Genomic DNA, 17,005 nt, shown 5'->3' with positions numbered 1-17,005 from the left:
AGGAGGAGCAGCGCGGCACGAAGTCAGGAAGCGGCAGCGGGAGCTGTTTACATTCGTCAGCCAATCACCTGGACTGCCGAGGTGCGGTGGCCATGTTGTAACTTTTACTGCAGTCCATTGAAGTTTTCCAAAGCCGCTGGCTTCAGACCTGTGATTTCTCCTGGATGGTTCAAGCGCCAGATATCACACCTTCGTCCATATTCACTGCGACAGAATGAACTCGAGCCGCTTTATCGCCGCGGTGCTGAGAGGACGTGTGCGGACCCTGAAGCGACCACAACCGGTGTTGCCTGCTTCATTTTCGATGGTGAGTCCGTAATACTGTCCACCTGCTATCACCTAAGTGTGAGTGTTTTTACATTCAGAAGCTCATTTTCTTGTTACCTTTACCGATGCGGTGTTTCAGACTGCTGAGTCATGACAAGAAAGGAAAAGTAAAGCATAGATATTTTTGTTTTGCTCTGGGTTTTTTTTTTTTTTTCCCGCTGTTGTGTCCAAACAAAAACCGACCACCCCCCCCCCCCCCCCTCCCCCGACATGTCTGAAGGTGCACTAAAGGACACAGGGAGGCTATCAGTTAAAGACACCACCTTCATCAAACATCCTGTAGCCATTCTTCATCTTGTGTCTACAATGTCCTTGTCTCAGCTGCCGTTGTAAAATGTATATAATTATTTCCTATAATTGAATCATAAATGGATAAATGTGGAGTTGTCAGCTCACCATTTAACCTGATGTTGTCTCCAGCTGTCACCCAGTGCTGTGGCTCCCATGTGATGGTGCATTTTGTGTCCAGGTGCAGAGGATCCTGCTGTCCACGCAGCCTGTCCCTGCAGCCCGACTGCCCTACAGAGTCAAGGTGTCTGCTGGGAAACGCTACGCCTGGTGTGCATGTGGACACAGCAAGAAACAGGTGAGCACATATGGTTCAGCTTTCAGCTGCACCTGGAGCAGGGTGCCAGTTATTCACAGTCATGGCTCATTTGCTCGTGTCTATGTCCAGTTTACACTGGGACCTGGGGAGAGCCAGTTTGCTAGTAGAGACTTGAATTCCCTCCTGTGAATGACAATGAAGGACATCCACAAACTGATAGCTGAGGTCATTCTTTAGGTTTATGAAGGGTTTCATTCTGTTATCTTTCTGCCAGAGAGAGCCAAACTGGATTAATTAAAACAAGAAAACATATACTAATATTAAATGTTAAAGAATAATGAAGAGAACTTCAGATAGCCCATTTTTATACTATCTTACCCAGTCCTAAAAATGTATTCGCTTAAGTATGCTTTGGAAGAGAAGAGAATATTGACCTGCTGTAGTTTTTTCTGACTTAAGATAAAGGAGTTTTAAAACTAATTGCCCCTGATGGCTGTTTCATGGGGTATGAGTGATGTGTGTATGGATGAATGTGGCAAGGATATTGTAAAGCACTTTGAGTGGTTCATAAGACTTGAAAAGTGCTACAGTGCCTTGCAAAAGAATTCACCCCCCTTGGTATTCTTTCTATATTTTTGCCTTACAACCTGGAATTTAAATGGATTTTCAGTTTGATTTTAAGTAATGGACCTACACAAAATACTCCAGAGTAATGAAGTTAAATGGGGGGAAAAAACTTGTTTTAAATCAATCTAAAAAAATATAAAACTGAAAAGTGGTGCGTGCATATGTATTCACCCCCTTTGCTTTGATGCACCAACCATTACCTTCAGAAGCCACATGATTAGTTAAATAAGATCCAACTGTGAGGAATCTAGGTGTCAAATGCTCTGAGTACATCTACAGCTGTTCTGATAGCCCCCAGAGTCAACACCAGTGCAACACCACTAAGTAAGGGCTACCACCAAGCAAGTGACAGCAGACCCTTTGGAATTTGCCAAAAGGCATATTGGAGACTCCCCAAACATGTGGAAGATGGTGCTGTGGTCAGATGAGACTTAAATGGAACTTTTTGGCCATCAAGGACAACACTATGTCTGGCACAAACCTAACACCTCTCATCATGCTGAGAACACAGTGAAGCATTGTGGTGGCAGCATCATGCTGTGGGGATGTTTTTCATGGGCAGGGACTGGGAAAGGAAAGATGCATGGCACAAAATATAGAGAAACTCTTGAGGGAAACCTGTTTGAGTCTTTCCAGAGATTTGAGACTGGGACGCAGGTTCACGTTCCAGCAGGACAATGACCCTAAACACGCTGCTAGAGCAACACTCCAGTGGTTTAAAGAGAAACAGTTAAATATCCTGGAATGGTCCAGTCAAAGCCCAGACCTCAATCCAATTGAGAATCTCTGGTATGATTTAAAGATTGCTGTACACAAGCAGCGCCCATCCAATTTGGTGAATAGTTATGCATGCTCAGGTTTTCTGTTTTTTGTCTTACTTCTTGTTTGTTTCAAAATTTAAAAAAATATTTTGCATCTTCAAAGTGGTAGTTAGGTTGTGTAAATTAAAGGTATCACCCCCCAAAAAATTCCTTTTACATTCCAGGTTGTAAGGCAACAAAATAGAAAGAATACCAAGGGTTGTGAGTACTTTTGCAAGGCACTGTGTATGAGTGCAGTCCATGCACTATGAATGCACTGTTAAACCAATTTTATGATATTAAAAGTTCTTGCCATTCTGGCACTAAAATCCTTACATGTATATAAGAAGTGATGTGAAGATAATTTTACAGTCTGTTTATTTGTCCTTTTTTTTTTTTCCTCTCTCTATCAGCCATTCTGTGATGGAGCTCACAGGACAGCAGCACCCACCATCTCTCCTCTACGTTTCACCCCTGAGAAAGACACGAAGGTCATGCTATGTGCCTGTAAGCAAACTAAAAATGCACCATACTGTGATGGCTCACACCTTAAGGTCATCCTCCAGGATCTAGTGAAGTCGGTGAAAGGCATCTTTAAATGAACAGCATTCAGAATGTTGAGAGGAAGAAATCAGAGGAAGAAATCTTATCTTTATCTTGTCTCAACAGAATTATGTTCAGTAAGACATCAGGGTAAAAGTTGAAAGCAGCTTTGTATAACATTTGATATATTATACATGTGATATGTGATTATGAGATAGCGGTATGATACATGTGAGTATTATGTAACATGCTCTAATTATGAGTTATTGTTTTGTTTTTTTTCATCCATGCTAGGAATTTATTCAATCAAATGTGTGGGAATGTGATTTTTTTTTTCTCTTATGAGTTTATAACTTGTGTTTTTGTATTCATTATTACTAGTTATTATATTTCTGTTTGTTCATGTATTTTCCAGCATGGGGGTGCTCCATGGGTCTTATATATGTGGGACTGAGTGCTTCTAGATATTGGCTGCAAATCTTTCTTGGGTTGCTATTTGCTAAACTGACAGGGGTTTCTTTAATGGTATAAAAAAATGAGTTTCACTGTTGTTTGAGGGGCTCTCCGCTTGTCTTGCCTGTTATCTACTACATTATTTGTGCATTATTTTGTTATTATTTATGATATTCAATCATGTATTAAAATAAAGTGCAATATCTAAATCAGCTGCAGTTTTTTTGATAAAGGTAAAATGTGTAGTAATAATAATAATATACCATGAAGCATAGTGGCCCAGACATCAAGGAACATGCTTGTTTGGTACAAGCCCCAACAGTAATCACATCATTTTTGTTTATGTTTTGTTTTTGTTTTGGTTTGTTTTTGTGAAAATGAAATTCAAAAATGACTATTCCAACTGGAAGCGTGACTCATATCACAGTCACAATATCTGCCAAAATATTCACAATATAATTTTTTTTTAACGACTATCTCTTAACCTTTGATATTAAAACAAATGCATTTACTGCTGTTTGCCTTTGTTGGGAAGATGCGACAGTGTGCAGTGTTTCCCCACTGATTTATCATCTTTATACTTGTCTGGCTGATATTTTGTCTGGATAAATTGCATATTTTTTTACAATTATGTTTTTTGTTATCCATATTCTTATACAAATGTCTGCTATATATAAAATGGTTGTATCAGTGACAGAGTAAGTCATAGTCATCAAAGTGCATATTTTTTCATGTCTTGCACATTTGTTAAAAATAAAATATTTTAAATATTTTTTTACTTAAATTGATTCAAAATAAGCTGTTTTCTAGAATTTCATTACATGAGGTCTTGATTTGTTTGTGTGATTGATCTTAGTTATTTATTTTTGATCTCTTTTTATGACCCTTTTAATTGATTCTATTTTCTTTTTTGTATGTACTTGTTTGGGTGTTTGGCTTTGCAACAATGAAAAGATTATTTCATTATTAAAACAAATGTTTTCTCTACTCTGAAATTCTCTACCCAGGATTGAATTATGATGTTAAAATTTGTTAAATTGTATTATTTATTTATGTATTTACCGTATTTATTACCGTATAATCATTTGCTTAATTGCTGTCAATTTTCTGAATCTCAGGAGTATTGGTATCAGACCATTCTTAAGCATAACATTAAATTATATAATGTATGTTGCAATACAGGTCCAAAGATTTCTAGAATTAAATACCAAGGACATAATCTCTGTCTTCAATGGTAGCTACAGCCCTGGTCCTGAAATCCCAATACTGAAAAATGTACTTCAAATTCGAATAAATTATATGTGTATAACTAATAATAATAACTAATGATTCTAATAACAACAATGAGACAATAAAACAAAAAATTTTAATGAGACTATTAATAATAATAAATCTGCTGCTTAATCCTATAGCATGTTTATTTATTCATAATAAAAGCTCATCTGTCAGTCTCAGGGATGCATTGGTCAGTCTACTAAATCACTTCAGTTCTGTCTGACGTTGACAGAAATCCGACTCCTTATTGGCTCAGCTGTTAACACGTGACTCTGCAGGAAGTTTCCACAATCACCTCAGTGGCTGTCAGCTGTCTTCGAGCAGCAGCTAGCTGAGGCCGTGCTGAAGTTAGCTGTCACTGGAAACATGAACACGTTGGTGACTAAGTTGGACCACATTTGGATCCGTTTAACCTTGAGGCACCCTCGTGTGCCAGCTACAGCGGCTGCCAAGGTAAATGACACCCTAATATTAGCCCGCCTTTTGTAAATATGGTATTGATAGACTGACTGTTAGTTAAGATTTTATCTCGCTGTAGTGTCAGACACCGACTCTATACCGTCAATTTCCCTGTGTCCAGACCCACATCACAATTGTGAATTCATCAACAGCCACTAGCAAGACTTCTAATGTAAGCCGCACCACATTGCAGATAGACATGTTGTGGAATTTTAAAAGGCTTTGTACTTATTACTTATTATCTGTCGGCTGTACTTTGCAAATATAAAGGTATGACTCTGATATAAAAAAATAATAATAATTTTAAAAAAACCACCTGAGAGTAACCTACAGTATGAGAAGATACAGACGTGGCGCCACCTGCTGTATGACACTAAAGGGCCTGCACGGCCACACAGGTGTTTTCAAGAGAAGCCTGATTAGACCTTTCTTCTGGACTGTGTGCTTCACTGACATCGCTCATGTCGGTTTTTTTTACACCTGGCCGCAGTTATCCCACAGCTTTGATTGTCCCTTTTTGCCTCTCACAGCAAGAAAAGCATAGGTCCCTCATAACATTATCAATAGCTCTGTTGTCTGTGAAGACTCTGTCATCCAGGTCATGGTTATCCAAGGCCAGTTGAACCAAGCGCAACTGGACTGGTTGTAGATACTTAAGGACTTTTCACCTCCACTGGTTAGTGTCCTTGGATGTTGTAATGCCAGTTGTTGGGGTCGCCGCAGGCAACGTGTGAATGGTTGTTAGATCTCCTGGGAAGGGATGAGGTTGTAAGTGGGAGGATAAGTGGTGTCACAGACCTCCTCCTCTGCTGAGGGATGGTTTCTCTATTTCGATGTCCTTTACTCCTCTTTCAAACCAGCTGTCCTCCCTATCTAAAGCATGGTCGTCATTAAATGAATGTCCCTTATGCTTCAGGTGAGGTAAACTGCTGAGTCTTGGCTAGAGGAGTTGTCCGTTCTGTCTTGAGTCATGCGTTTGTTTAGTGCTTGATGTATTGTTCTCACTGCAATCTAGTGTGTGCAGTCCAACACATCTCTGTTCTTCTGTAGTGTCCCGATAAGACATGACAGTGTGACAATGAGCAACCATTAACAAAACCAGGACTCTGAAACTGAAGCAGCTTCAGTGGTTTTCTGAGTGACATGTCTTCTATGAAAAAGGCCTATGTTTTCTAAGAATATGAAGTTTGGTGTGCAGAAAATCATCATTATGGCTCCACCCATCTTCACCTAAAAAAGAGGTCTGATGACATTAAATATTTACCACCACCTGAGTGTATTGACAGGCCCTTAGAAGTAGTTAATTAGATTTTGCTCAGGTTAATTTTGTGCAAAGCTGCCTAACGTCATGAACTAACAGACCTTTTCCAAAGGAGTCATTTTTACCTGTTGTGGCAGGAAAAGCACAGGTGGAGCAATTGTCATTAACAATGGCTCTGTTCCATCAATTGCCCCAGTGAGCCAGGCTGCACAATACAAGGACCCTGGAACCGGCTCACCTAAATGGAATGCAGCCATTTTTAATTGTATGAATGAATGTGCTGTTCCTGCAATGACATGAAAATGTCTGCTGTGTAAAAGTCTATAAAAATCCTAAAGATGTAAGTTGTCCCACCTTGACAAGTACAACAAAACTTTGCACAAAGGGAGAGTTAAGCAGAGCCTGTAGACACCCAAACAGTCCTGAGAGGACAGCTAAATAAACTTAGCCGTCCCCTCTTAGAGTTAATACATATTAACTTTTATTTCAGTAAATATTAAAAGAATGCTGTGTTTTAATCTTACAGTGCTGCAACATATATTTAAAGAAACTTGATAAAATTTGACAATAATTATATCGTTGTAATATCCACAGGTGCAGCTCTCCACACTCCCTCCAGAACCTGTCATCCCCTCAAAGAAGCCTTTCAAAGTGGACCTGGTTGGTGGAAAGCGTTACTCGTGGTGCACCTGTGGACACAGTAAGAAACAGGTAAAACTATTTTAGACGTCATCTATCACAAACTACATTAAAGTCCAAACCCTGTGAATTCCTTGATCAAATCTTTATATTTCAGCCTTTCTGCGACGGAGCCCACAAGTTCAAAGCCCAAGGCCTGTCCCCGCTGCGCTTTGTCCCAGAGAAGGACTCTACAGTTTGGTTGTGTGGATGCAAATACACCAACAACCCACCTTACTGCGATGGTACGCACAAACAGGACTTCATTGTGTCTGCCACACTACATGAACACACTGATTCTTGAACAAGGAGGACTATTGGTTTGGGTGACAAACCTCTCAGTGATCTGGGAGAATAAATTCTGTATCTGTTGTAGAGGCAGAGCATAATCTTTGCTGCTGTAGTCACACGAACACAGCACACAGAACATGATCGAGCATGTCAGGACATTGTGCTCTGTGCTCTTATATGGCCAATGCAATGTCGCAATAAAAAATCAGGGTTGGTAATATGCAGATATACTGTGAGATGATAGTTATCTGTGGTAGACTGTTTTCACTAAGGTAGCTGTCCCTTAACTATATCTGATTGCATTAAGCCACTGTGGACAATGTTGCAAATAAACTGTTAGGAGTCCATAGGAAAAGATGAAAGATATTAGATATGAGATGTAATAGTTTTCTACATTTTAAAGATGTAGGAAATGGTTTTACAGAAGTGTTAAAGTTCAACACTGAAGTGTGTGCATGAATTGATAATTTCATCCAACAGAGACAGTGGGAAGATGTGATAGTGCAGAGCCCTGTGCGGCTCTCACCTTATGTAAAGCTTCAAATATTTCAAATAAAATGCCATATTGTTTTCCCTTTTAACCTTTGGGATACATGTTGAAATGCTTCCCTTTGTTTAAATTAAGAAATATACAGTACACAAAGACTTTGTTGGTGTTGAAGTGAACAACTGTGGAGAGGAGACATGTCGTGAGCTCTCTCATTTAAAAGGTTAATAAAAATATCATGTTAATATCAGAATTTCAAGTCATCAGTGTGTCTGGTTTCAATTCTTGTTTCTTTATTTCTACTCTCTGCTGCTTTGGCTGGATCTCAGTAGGTCCCCAAAGACTCACTAAGTGATCAGCCAAATCATAGAACAGAGCAAGCTCTAACAGATACTGAAAATGTGATATTGTTTATGTAGAAATAGATAGAAATGGTTGCAGGGATTTTTTTGATAACAAACTTGAACATGTCAACCAGGGTTGGCCTCCTGTGGACCCATAGGGAGGATCCAGAGAGAGGACGGTCTGCTTTGCACATGACCTACAGAGGCATGTACCTATTCATGGAAATGAGTCTGTCCTTTACAGTTCCATATTTTCAATATATTATGCTATGAAGGTGTGGGAAATATTTAACTTACACAGTAACATAACGACTCAATTCTCATCTGTATGAAATTATTTTAAATGTCAAGCTCTTTGTTCTTTACTCAGCTTTTTCAAACATACTGTACACATAACCTGTTAAGTTATTCAGGGAATCAAACAGGACAGAAAGGTCAGAAAAACCTAGTAAGTAAACATTTTATTGACCTAAAACATGCACATATGGCTGATTAAAAAAAGTATCATTGTTTGTTGAAAAGAAACAAAAGGAATGTTGAAAATGATGGAACTACGACATACATGGCCAAATATTCAAATCCCTTTTGAGTTCTTCGCCTGCTGCGAGAGGAGACGGTCTTCTGACAGACATCTGCTTGCAAGCATGGTAGTGCTTGGTATTCAGTAAATAGAAATGCTTCTCCTGCTTGAAAATACTTAATGGTTTGAATTGTGTGAGCTGACTTTAACAAAGTGCATCAACAGTTTTATGTAATGTACGTGTGTTACCTGATGAGCAGTTGCTTTTACTGGACATTTATACAGCAGTTATTAACATGAATGTTCAAAAGCAAGGATTCGCTTTTTTTTTTTCTTCTTTATATCCATCTTCCGCAGTGATGTGCACTGCAACGCCTCTCAGCATTTTGTCTCACGTTGTATGGAAGCCAAATCAATGTTGAAAGAGCTATGGAAATGAAACAGACCCACTGCATATACAATACAAAACGATTACAATATCTTGTATAAAAGATAAGTTTATACATATGTATGCACACATGCTCACATTTGATACATACTGTACAGTTTGTATGTGTGCACCGTTCTAGTCTAACACACATAAACACACACACGCACATACATACAAGTGTCTATTTGGCTGCACCTTTCCTGCTGAAGGGTGATAACAGTAATCTGGGCCCCGTTTGTCCAGAAGAAGTCAAACTCATCTTTTTTCTCTGACAAAAGAAAGAAGGGAGCAATTCAAGCACTGTCCTCCCTGCTGCCCAGTACACACGTTAGGTTGCCGGGGGCAAACCGCTTTTGTCGCCTCCCCTCGCCTCCTCTTTGCCAGCCCCAGAGCTCGTGCCATTGACAGTCACCTTGCGAGCGTTGGTGCCCTGTTTGGAGGCGAGAGTGTGTCGCTGAGTGTTGTTGGGCACAGTGGTACCGTTGGAGCTTTGGATAGTGGGAGAGGGGTTGTGGGAAGCAGGGCTGGACTGCGAGGAGGATCGGGGCGGCTGGGCTGCAGCAGGACTGTGGACTTTGTCGCTCTGGGAGTCGCTCTCTGACGTCGGACTGGTGTTGACGCCATCAGAGTGGCCCTGAGCAGCAGACTGGGACGGCCTCCTGCGCTTCCGGGTGGGTTTGACTAGATACTGCAGAGGGATGGGTCCAGTCTGCAAAGAGTAAAACACACCATTAGGACTGCTGACAGAAGCTTCGATTATATAATGCATCAGTAAGTGGCCAAAGGTGCAAACAGGACTTTTAATCTGTACATTTATTTTAAATCTATTGTTAAAGGATAAGACCAGTAACAGCCTATACTTTTCTTTTTTGTCACATCAATGAGCCACACCATGGCACCAGGTCGGGTGACATGCTCCATCATTACCTTGAACACACACATTGTAGTTTATTTGGACTCAACCCTACACACACCATCCTGCTGCAAGAAGTACTAACCAGTAGGGCTGAGTTGATAAAGATCGATTCTCCGATTCAAATCGATCTTCACTCAAATAATAATAATTTACAGTCTACTGTGGATCTGTGAAGCTATAACCCCGTTGCTCTCATGTGACCACCCTTCTTGCACAGTGAGATCTGGTCATTTAGAGACAAAAACATGGCTGACACAGCTCCACTGAAGCACTGGTCTAAAGGCAGATGTGCGGTTGCATAACAGATTTAAAAACCTGTTGGGGCGCACTGTAGCAGTGCACCGTGGTACATGAGCATTACTTACCCTCCTATTATTTCTTGAGATTTGTGTCTAAACTGTTGGTCATGTTAAAGAGAAAGTGCATTAATGTAAACATTAATGTTTCTAATAATGCACCAGGTTAAAAAAACTATTTACACCATTTTTTCTCTGAGAATCCCATTCATATCCAAGAAAAATTGGTGTAACTTAAATATCTCTGACTGAATCCATAGTGAATCAGACTGGGACCTTGTGATTGAATCGCTTCGGGAATTCACTGGCAATAACCAGCCCCACTAACCAGCACCAAATGTGTATTCATCCACAGCTGAAAATAGTCCCCAACAAATTCACCATTTACTCAACAACTTCAGAGCCCAGCTGTTTTAGGAAATTACTGAGCCTTTTATTAATACATAACTATGTATTTGTGAGGCGTTTTTAAAGACTCATGTCTTGAGTATGGACAAAAGGGCTCAAGCCTGAGAGCCACACACAGGGACGAGATGGGAAGCATTGAGAGATGGACATACTGTTGGTTTCAGTCTTATCATTGGATCTGTTGACAGTAACAACATATATAACCAGCCTTATCCTTCAACATACCCTCGTCACATTATCACAGTTGTTTCTGTTACCAAAGAAAGTGACAAAGAGGGAGTTTCATCTTAGCAAGAGCTGCTCAGAAGTCCCTTTTCATATCATCACTCACAGATCAGCTCACAAACGCAGTTATCAGAGTATATAGCAAATTATTAACATCAATATGGAGGAAACTGATAAGGAAACTCATAAGATGAAACTTTTGATTTTTTTTTTACTGAAGCAGATACAGGAATCAAACACACAACTGGAATATAAAAATAAACTATTAAAAACAGCAGAAAATGAAAGATGAAAAAGCAGCAGACTACAAGTTAATTTCAGTGCAAATTCATGTTTTGAACTATTTCATCATGAAGACTATACCAGTGATTTTTCCTGTTTTAGCCCATCGATACAAATTGTGTTCACATTTCCTTCCTGGCAGTCACTTCATTTGTATTTTTTTGCATCAGTTTCCACTTAGATCAACTTGTAGAAACCTGAAATTTACTCAGAATTGGTAATCCAAAATCTGAAAAGCATTCACAATCTACGTTGTGAGAAAAATCTAATCAACATGGTGAAAACTAATGATCAATAATTGGAATTGGTCATTTCCTACAAAAAGAAAGTTGCGATTTGGCTGCTGACTCTGCAACCTGCAACAAAGGTTTTTAGTTTAAGAAAACTTTACTGCAACAAACGTTATGGTTGAAGCGACCTAACAACTCCAACCCTAAGCATCCATCCATCCATATGTGCACATGAATGGGACACATGACAAGCTCCCTCTGACTGTCTGCTACTGTATTTAATAATAAATCTAAAAACATGCTTAAGAAAATTGTCAGAAAATTGAAAGGTGTCACTCACTCGTCTCCACTCATAGAAGTAGGCAATATCCATTAGTGTGTAGTAGTCCTTCAAAGGTTCATCCCCATACAGCACCTCCACCTGTAGCAGAAAATGTAAAACCAATGTTACAAGAAAAGAACAGCTCATTACTTCAGTTTATATCTCTTCTCTTGCATGAAAGGTAAGGTCGGCGTCCTTCAGCTCAGCAGCATGAAGCTTGTACCTGTCATTTCAGTAACTTCACGTATCAAAGTGAAATGAAATCCCAATAAAACTGACCACTATAGATTTCTCAAATACTTTTAAACTGAAGCTGCAATATGTTGTGACAACATTCACTGCAAGTTCACTGCTGGGAAAATCATCAGAATCCCGCTACCTGATAGTTCTACCGTCCACCCCTCCCGCTGCCTGTGCAGCATCATCAGAGACCAGTCTCCCCCAGCTCACCACCTGTTTGACCTCCAGCCCTCAGGTGGAAGATACAGCTCTATCCGAGCAAGATCCACCAGAGTGACGGACAGGTCTGCTTCCAGGATAACTTCTGTTCTAGCAGCATCATTTACTTCTGAATAAGTGGGTCTCTATCAGTTGTGGTACTAATGTACTTGTAACTGTACTTGAAGAAGCCAAAAGAAAGTGCTGCCCTGGGAGACAAACTGGAGTCAATTCTCTTAACATCAGTGTTTACTACCTGTAAAGATTATTCATGTCAACAACAACCCATCTCACAAGTCATAAACATGCAAATCTTTTCCATTTTTAACCATCATTCCATGACTTGAATGCAGCATTGCAGTGTTTTTGACCCATTCAAATTGAGACAGCTGTTAGTAATCACATGTTGGAATGAACTTGACTTACAGTATCTGACCTTGCCTTCTCTAAACAGCATTAGGATTGGACAGTGGAGCTGTGTCTAATGCCACATTTATATCATATTGTACAGACTGGTTATGAGCAGGTGAGTGGGAAATTAGTCTAAATAGCTAATTAAAGCATTCCCATTTTTCTGCTATGACAAGGCTAACAAGGATGGCTACATTTCTAGGAATACTGTATGAACACTTCCAGGTCGGAATAATATGTGGCATTAAATTCATGGGAGTCGTAGCTGTTACATAATAACACATTAGCTATTGTTAGAGAGTTAATAGCTAAGCTAACTTGTGTACATTCTTTTGTTTTTTTATGAAATACTGAAACATGATCATTGTCTGTCCAAACGTTGAACTAAATGAGGACGAGCTAGAAACCTGGAAGCAACTCATCATTTTAAACAACAGTAAAACTATTATTCAGTCAGCTCTGAATGACAAAATCCCAAAGACTCATGAGAACAGCAGTTATTGAACGATAACAAATGAGTTAAAGATGGATAATATCTGATAGATCTTTTCTGCAGCAGACATTTTGGGGTGTCGTAGCAGGAAAAGCACAGGTGCAGTTAAATATCCTCAATGAAGGCCGCATTCCATTTATGTGAGCCACTTCCAGGGGCCCTTGTGTTGTATATGCTGGCTCACTACCATATTCACATATTACATAACTGCAAACAGCTGAGTGGGAAAAACATTCACATCAGCCTCCTAATTGTAGGATATTGGTCATTTCTGCCAGCGATCATATCTCCACCTACTCACAGAGGTATCCACCACTGCCACTGCATGTCAATAATCCCCTATACCAACTCTGGTTCAGTCAATCAAGCCAATGAAATGAAAAATTTGCTTTATACTGTTAAGTTTGCATCTGGTTTTACTTCCTCACCACTACAAATACATAAGAAACAGTGACCACAAGGCTAGCAGTGTGGCTAACTGTACAGTATTAGGAGAATGTATGAACACTCCCAAGTCAAAGCGACTGTTCAGCATTGCAAAAACACAGCATGAGCCATCATTTATGTTATTATGTCATAAATCAACCCTGTGTTTCATCTGGTATGACGAGTGAAAATAAATATCCAGTGAAATTTAATAATAATTATATATAAAGACTTCAGTTATTGTCATGTTCTTTGCTTGTTCTTACATTTAACAGTTTGTGTCTTTTCGAAACTTTCCATTTTGACAACAATTCCAGAGATCTTTTATATCTCACATATGCAAGCAGCCCAGTATGACCCACCCCTGCAGCAGTGGTTTGTGGTTATGATTAAGTTACTTGAGAGTGAAAAGTCCTTTTACACAATGCATTTTCTATCATTGTGCCTGAACCCTGCAGTTTGCTACAGAATCAATACGGCAAAGAGTTATTGAATGCATTGCGTCTAATTACCCGATAGTTGTTGGGAATATCCATCTTGCTCCTGAGGAACTTTGCTAAGTGCATGACGGACATGGCTGCTGGGCACTGCAGGAAGCGTTTACCATTGGACTGGGAACAAAGAAAAGAGCAGAGAGGGAACACATACATCCATGGTGAGGACCAGAAAACCTCATTAAACATATGTAGTGTGAAGGCTTTAACTACTGCTTTACCCATCTTTGCTTCTTAACTAAAATCAGGTTTTACCTTGTCTCCTTCCATTTCTGAACGTTGCCTCTCATTGTTTCTGCAGGGAAATATCAAACACAAAGAAATGGTGTTGAACAATAATTAACAATTATTTCCACACATACAGAAAATGATATTCAGTGCAGCTTTGACTGGAACGTCTTTGTCAAAGCGTGTTTCATATATAGGTCTTATCTCTGTGACACTGTTTAATGACTCCAACATACTCTGTCCTTTGCTTGGCGCACGACCAGATTATTTCCTCTCACTGTTTTTATACCCGTCACAGCGACTTTCCCGTAAACAGACCAAACATAGAGAATCAATGCTGCCGATTTTCGTAAAGATGAGAAACGAGCGACTCACTTGTTCCTCTCGTAGAACTGTATGGACAGACTGATGATTTCATCCTCCGCTATGTTAAACGTCTCCACCACTTCCCCTGGTTCCAGAACACGATTCTCTGCGTAGAAGTCCCGCCTCCGTTTCATCTCATCTAGTTTCAGAAAAATAGGCATCTTAAAATGGAAACCTACGACAAAAGACTATGACTATGAACTGCTTAGATGAAGATAATTTGTCCTACCTTTGAATAACCCTGGAACAAGCTTATAAACAATATCTTGTAGAGTTTTGTCCGCTCTTGGGAAAAAAAAAAAGAAAAGAAAGAAACATTATTGGAGATAATACACGTTGCATTTGTTCTTTTTAGAAAACCTAATGTAAACCACTCTTGGTTACCTGATGCTGAGCTGTGGACATGTCTTGTGCACCTGGACATCACATCGAGGACAGAACTTATTTGTTTCCAGGAAGGCAACGATGCAGGTTTTACAAACTACACCAGGAGAAAGGACACAGACAGTCTTTATCATTATGAGTGTTAATGTACAGTTCATAGAGTGGACTCACTATCATGAACACTGTGTGCTAAAACAATACCTTTGTTACATTTTCATTCTAACTGTTGAGAGACTGACTGAAGACCTTTAAATGTAATCCAGGCAATACATGACTGGGCTCCACAGTTACGACGAAGTTGAATCAAAACCTCACACACAGTGTCAACAAAAACTTAAATGTTTCACATGCATTACATTGCCATTGGGCACACACGTGCTTCCTGAAGTGGCCTGATTTAAAAATTCAAAAATTCAAGTGTGGTCACAGTGTGTGACTCAACATCACACTGTCATCCTCAGAACTACAACATGTGCAGCGGGGCTGCTGTAAGATCAATGCTAACTTCTCACTTGAGAAGAAACAGGATACACACGTGTAATGTAATGCTTGGTGAGTGAGGAACTTACAGGAGTGCAGGCACTCTACAATGGTTGTAGCATCAATTAAGTAACCAGCGCACAGTGGGCATGTGAGATGTGGGTTCAGATCTGTGATTTTAATCCGGTTGGGCTGCATTTTATCCATCTGGACAGATCTGCAGAGGAAGCAAATAACAACATGACAGGTTCTGGTTGCACAGTGGGGCACGGGAGCCCAGGTAAATGTGAATGACGCTTGTTTAGACTTATTAGTTAGATCAATGAGTGGCTGCCACAGAGCCCCTCTCAGACAATGTCTGCAGCTCGTCCTTGGGACAGCAGGTTGTGAAACCACAACAAAGAGAGCCGGTGACCAACAAAAACAACTCTCATGACACGGTGTAGCGATAAATAACGTGTTAGAAACAGGAGCCGTGCAGCTAAACGCAGGCTGTGTGGTGGTACACAACAGTCGACTATTGAATCGCCCCTGTGTGGCCTCATCTTGTGCATCAGCTCTGCTCCTCGACCAGCGGAGCAACAAAGAGCGTTTCCATTTCTCCGGAGCTCCGCCGTCCGACCGACCACCACAACCAAACACATCCAGTGAAAACACCAGCACTGAGGGGGGGTGCACAGCCACAGAAAAAAAAAAAAAAAAAAAATCACACTAGTACACAAAGCAGCCATCTTAAATTCACTGACAGGGCTGTATCAGGAGGCGAACAAGAGAGACTCAAAATGTGACACCGTTCACTTTGCGTGCGCCGCAGCAAACAGCGGCGCGATGTGCCCGATAAAGAGCGGCCACCGACGCACCGTTCCTACCTGTTTAGACATAAAAGTTCCCCGCTCCTCCCAACGAGGATCCAGGTAAATTATTTGGACTTGAGCAGAATTTGCAGCAGCGCCAGAAAATGGCTTTTTTCAGCTCCGTCAGAGGACTGCCCATTTTGGATCACGTGATATTATTTTGTCGCCTCGTTCACGGGGCACACAGGGATCCACAGGGTCTCTGCGGGCCCCGCTCCCTTCCTACACATCCATCCGTCCTGCGAGGCCGACGCAGCTCACATTTCTTTTCTTATTATTATTTTTTTTTCTCATTTCACCTCTGTTTGATTCATTCCCCCCCCCCACCACCACCACCTAAACATACGCCACTTCTGCCACGCCCTCTGTTTGTCTAGATCTGATTGAAAAATGATTTTGTCTGCATTATTGAGGGAGGCCCTGCAGGCCTCATGTCCCGGGGCCTGAGCTCAGGGTTGCCCCCACAAACACGTGAAATGTAATGGGAAATTTGTGAGTCTTGTTCCGTTGTGTATGTTTTAATTTTTTTTTTTTTTTAAGTAAACGTATTTCTCAAACAAACAATAAAACCATTTGTGGTTCTCCTTTAAAAAAAAAAAAAAAGATGAGAAAATGATTTACATTGAGAGAGACATGTTTTGAAGAACAAAAGTTATAAATGTTTGATCACATAGTAGCCTATAAGGAGTTGAAATGCTGAAGTTACACTA

At 40.3% G+C, this 17,005-nt stretch overlaps 3 protein-coding genes across 3 annotated transcripts; 2 read left to right on the top strand and 1 right to left on the bottom strand.

Annotated features, from left to right (window-relative positions):
• Positions 1-15: 15 nt before the first annotated feature.
• LOC139635834 (CDGSH iron-sulfur domain-containing protein 3, mitochondrial-like) lies at positions 16-4,069 on the top strand. The gene is made up of 3 exons (XM_071503335.1): positions 16-307; positions 797-913; positions 2,715-4,069. Exons 1-3 carry the CDS (start codon positions 215-217, stop codon positions 2,901-2,903), a joined length of 399 nt encoding a protein of 132 aa, XP_071359436.1. The 5' UTR covers positions 16-214; the 3' UTR covers positions 2,904-4,069.
• Positions 4,070-4,854: 785 nt separating this feature from the next.
• On the top strand, positions 4,855-8,011 carry LOC139635835 (CDGSH iron-sulfur domain-containing protein 3, mitochondrial-like). Its single transcript, XM_071503337.1, has 3 exons — positions 4,855-5,025; positions 6,887-7,003; positions 7,089-8,011. The coding sequence occupies exons 1-3, from the start codon at positions 4,939-4,941 to the stop codon at positions 7,272-7,274; spliced, it is 390 nt and encodes a 129-aa protein (XP_071359438.1). The 5' UTR covers positions 4,855-4,938; the 3' UTR covers positions 7,275-8,011.
• A 516-nt stretch (positions 8,012-8,527) lies between these two features.
• Positions 8,528-16,615, bottom strand: LOC139635833 (polycomb group RING finger protein 2-like). The gene is made up of 9 exons (XM_071503334.1): positions 16,311-16,615; positions 15,531-15,658; positions 14,962-15,058; positions 14,807-14,862; positions 14,587-14,716; positions 14,239-14,278; positions 14,002-14,100; positions 11,740-11,820; positions 8,528-9,751 (listed from the first exon to the last, which is right to left on the bottom strand). Exons 2-9 carry the CDS (start codon positions 15,646-15,648, stop codon positions 9,371-9,373), a joined length of 1,002 nt encoding a protein of 333 aa, XP_071359435.1. The 5' UTR covers positions 15,649-15,658; positions 16,311-16,615; the 3' UTR covers positions 8,528-9,370.
• Between the last annotated feature and the right edge of the window lie 390 nt (positions 16,616-17,005).

This window comes from Trachinotus anak, unplaced genomic scaffold (assembly GCF_046630095.1).
Source record: "Trachinotus anak isolate AG129_WGS33_773 ecotype Australia unplaced genomic scaffold, CSIRO_AGI_Tana_v1 ptg000019l, whole genome shotgun sequence".
Taxonomy (NCBI): domain Eukaryota; kingdom Metazoa; phylum Chordata; class Actinopteri; order Carangiformes; family Carangidae; genus Trachinotus; species Trachinotus anak.
Note: the sequence above shows the minus strand (reverse complement) of the source record. Positions and strands in the feature narration are given on the sequence as shown.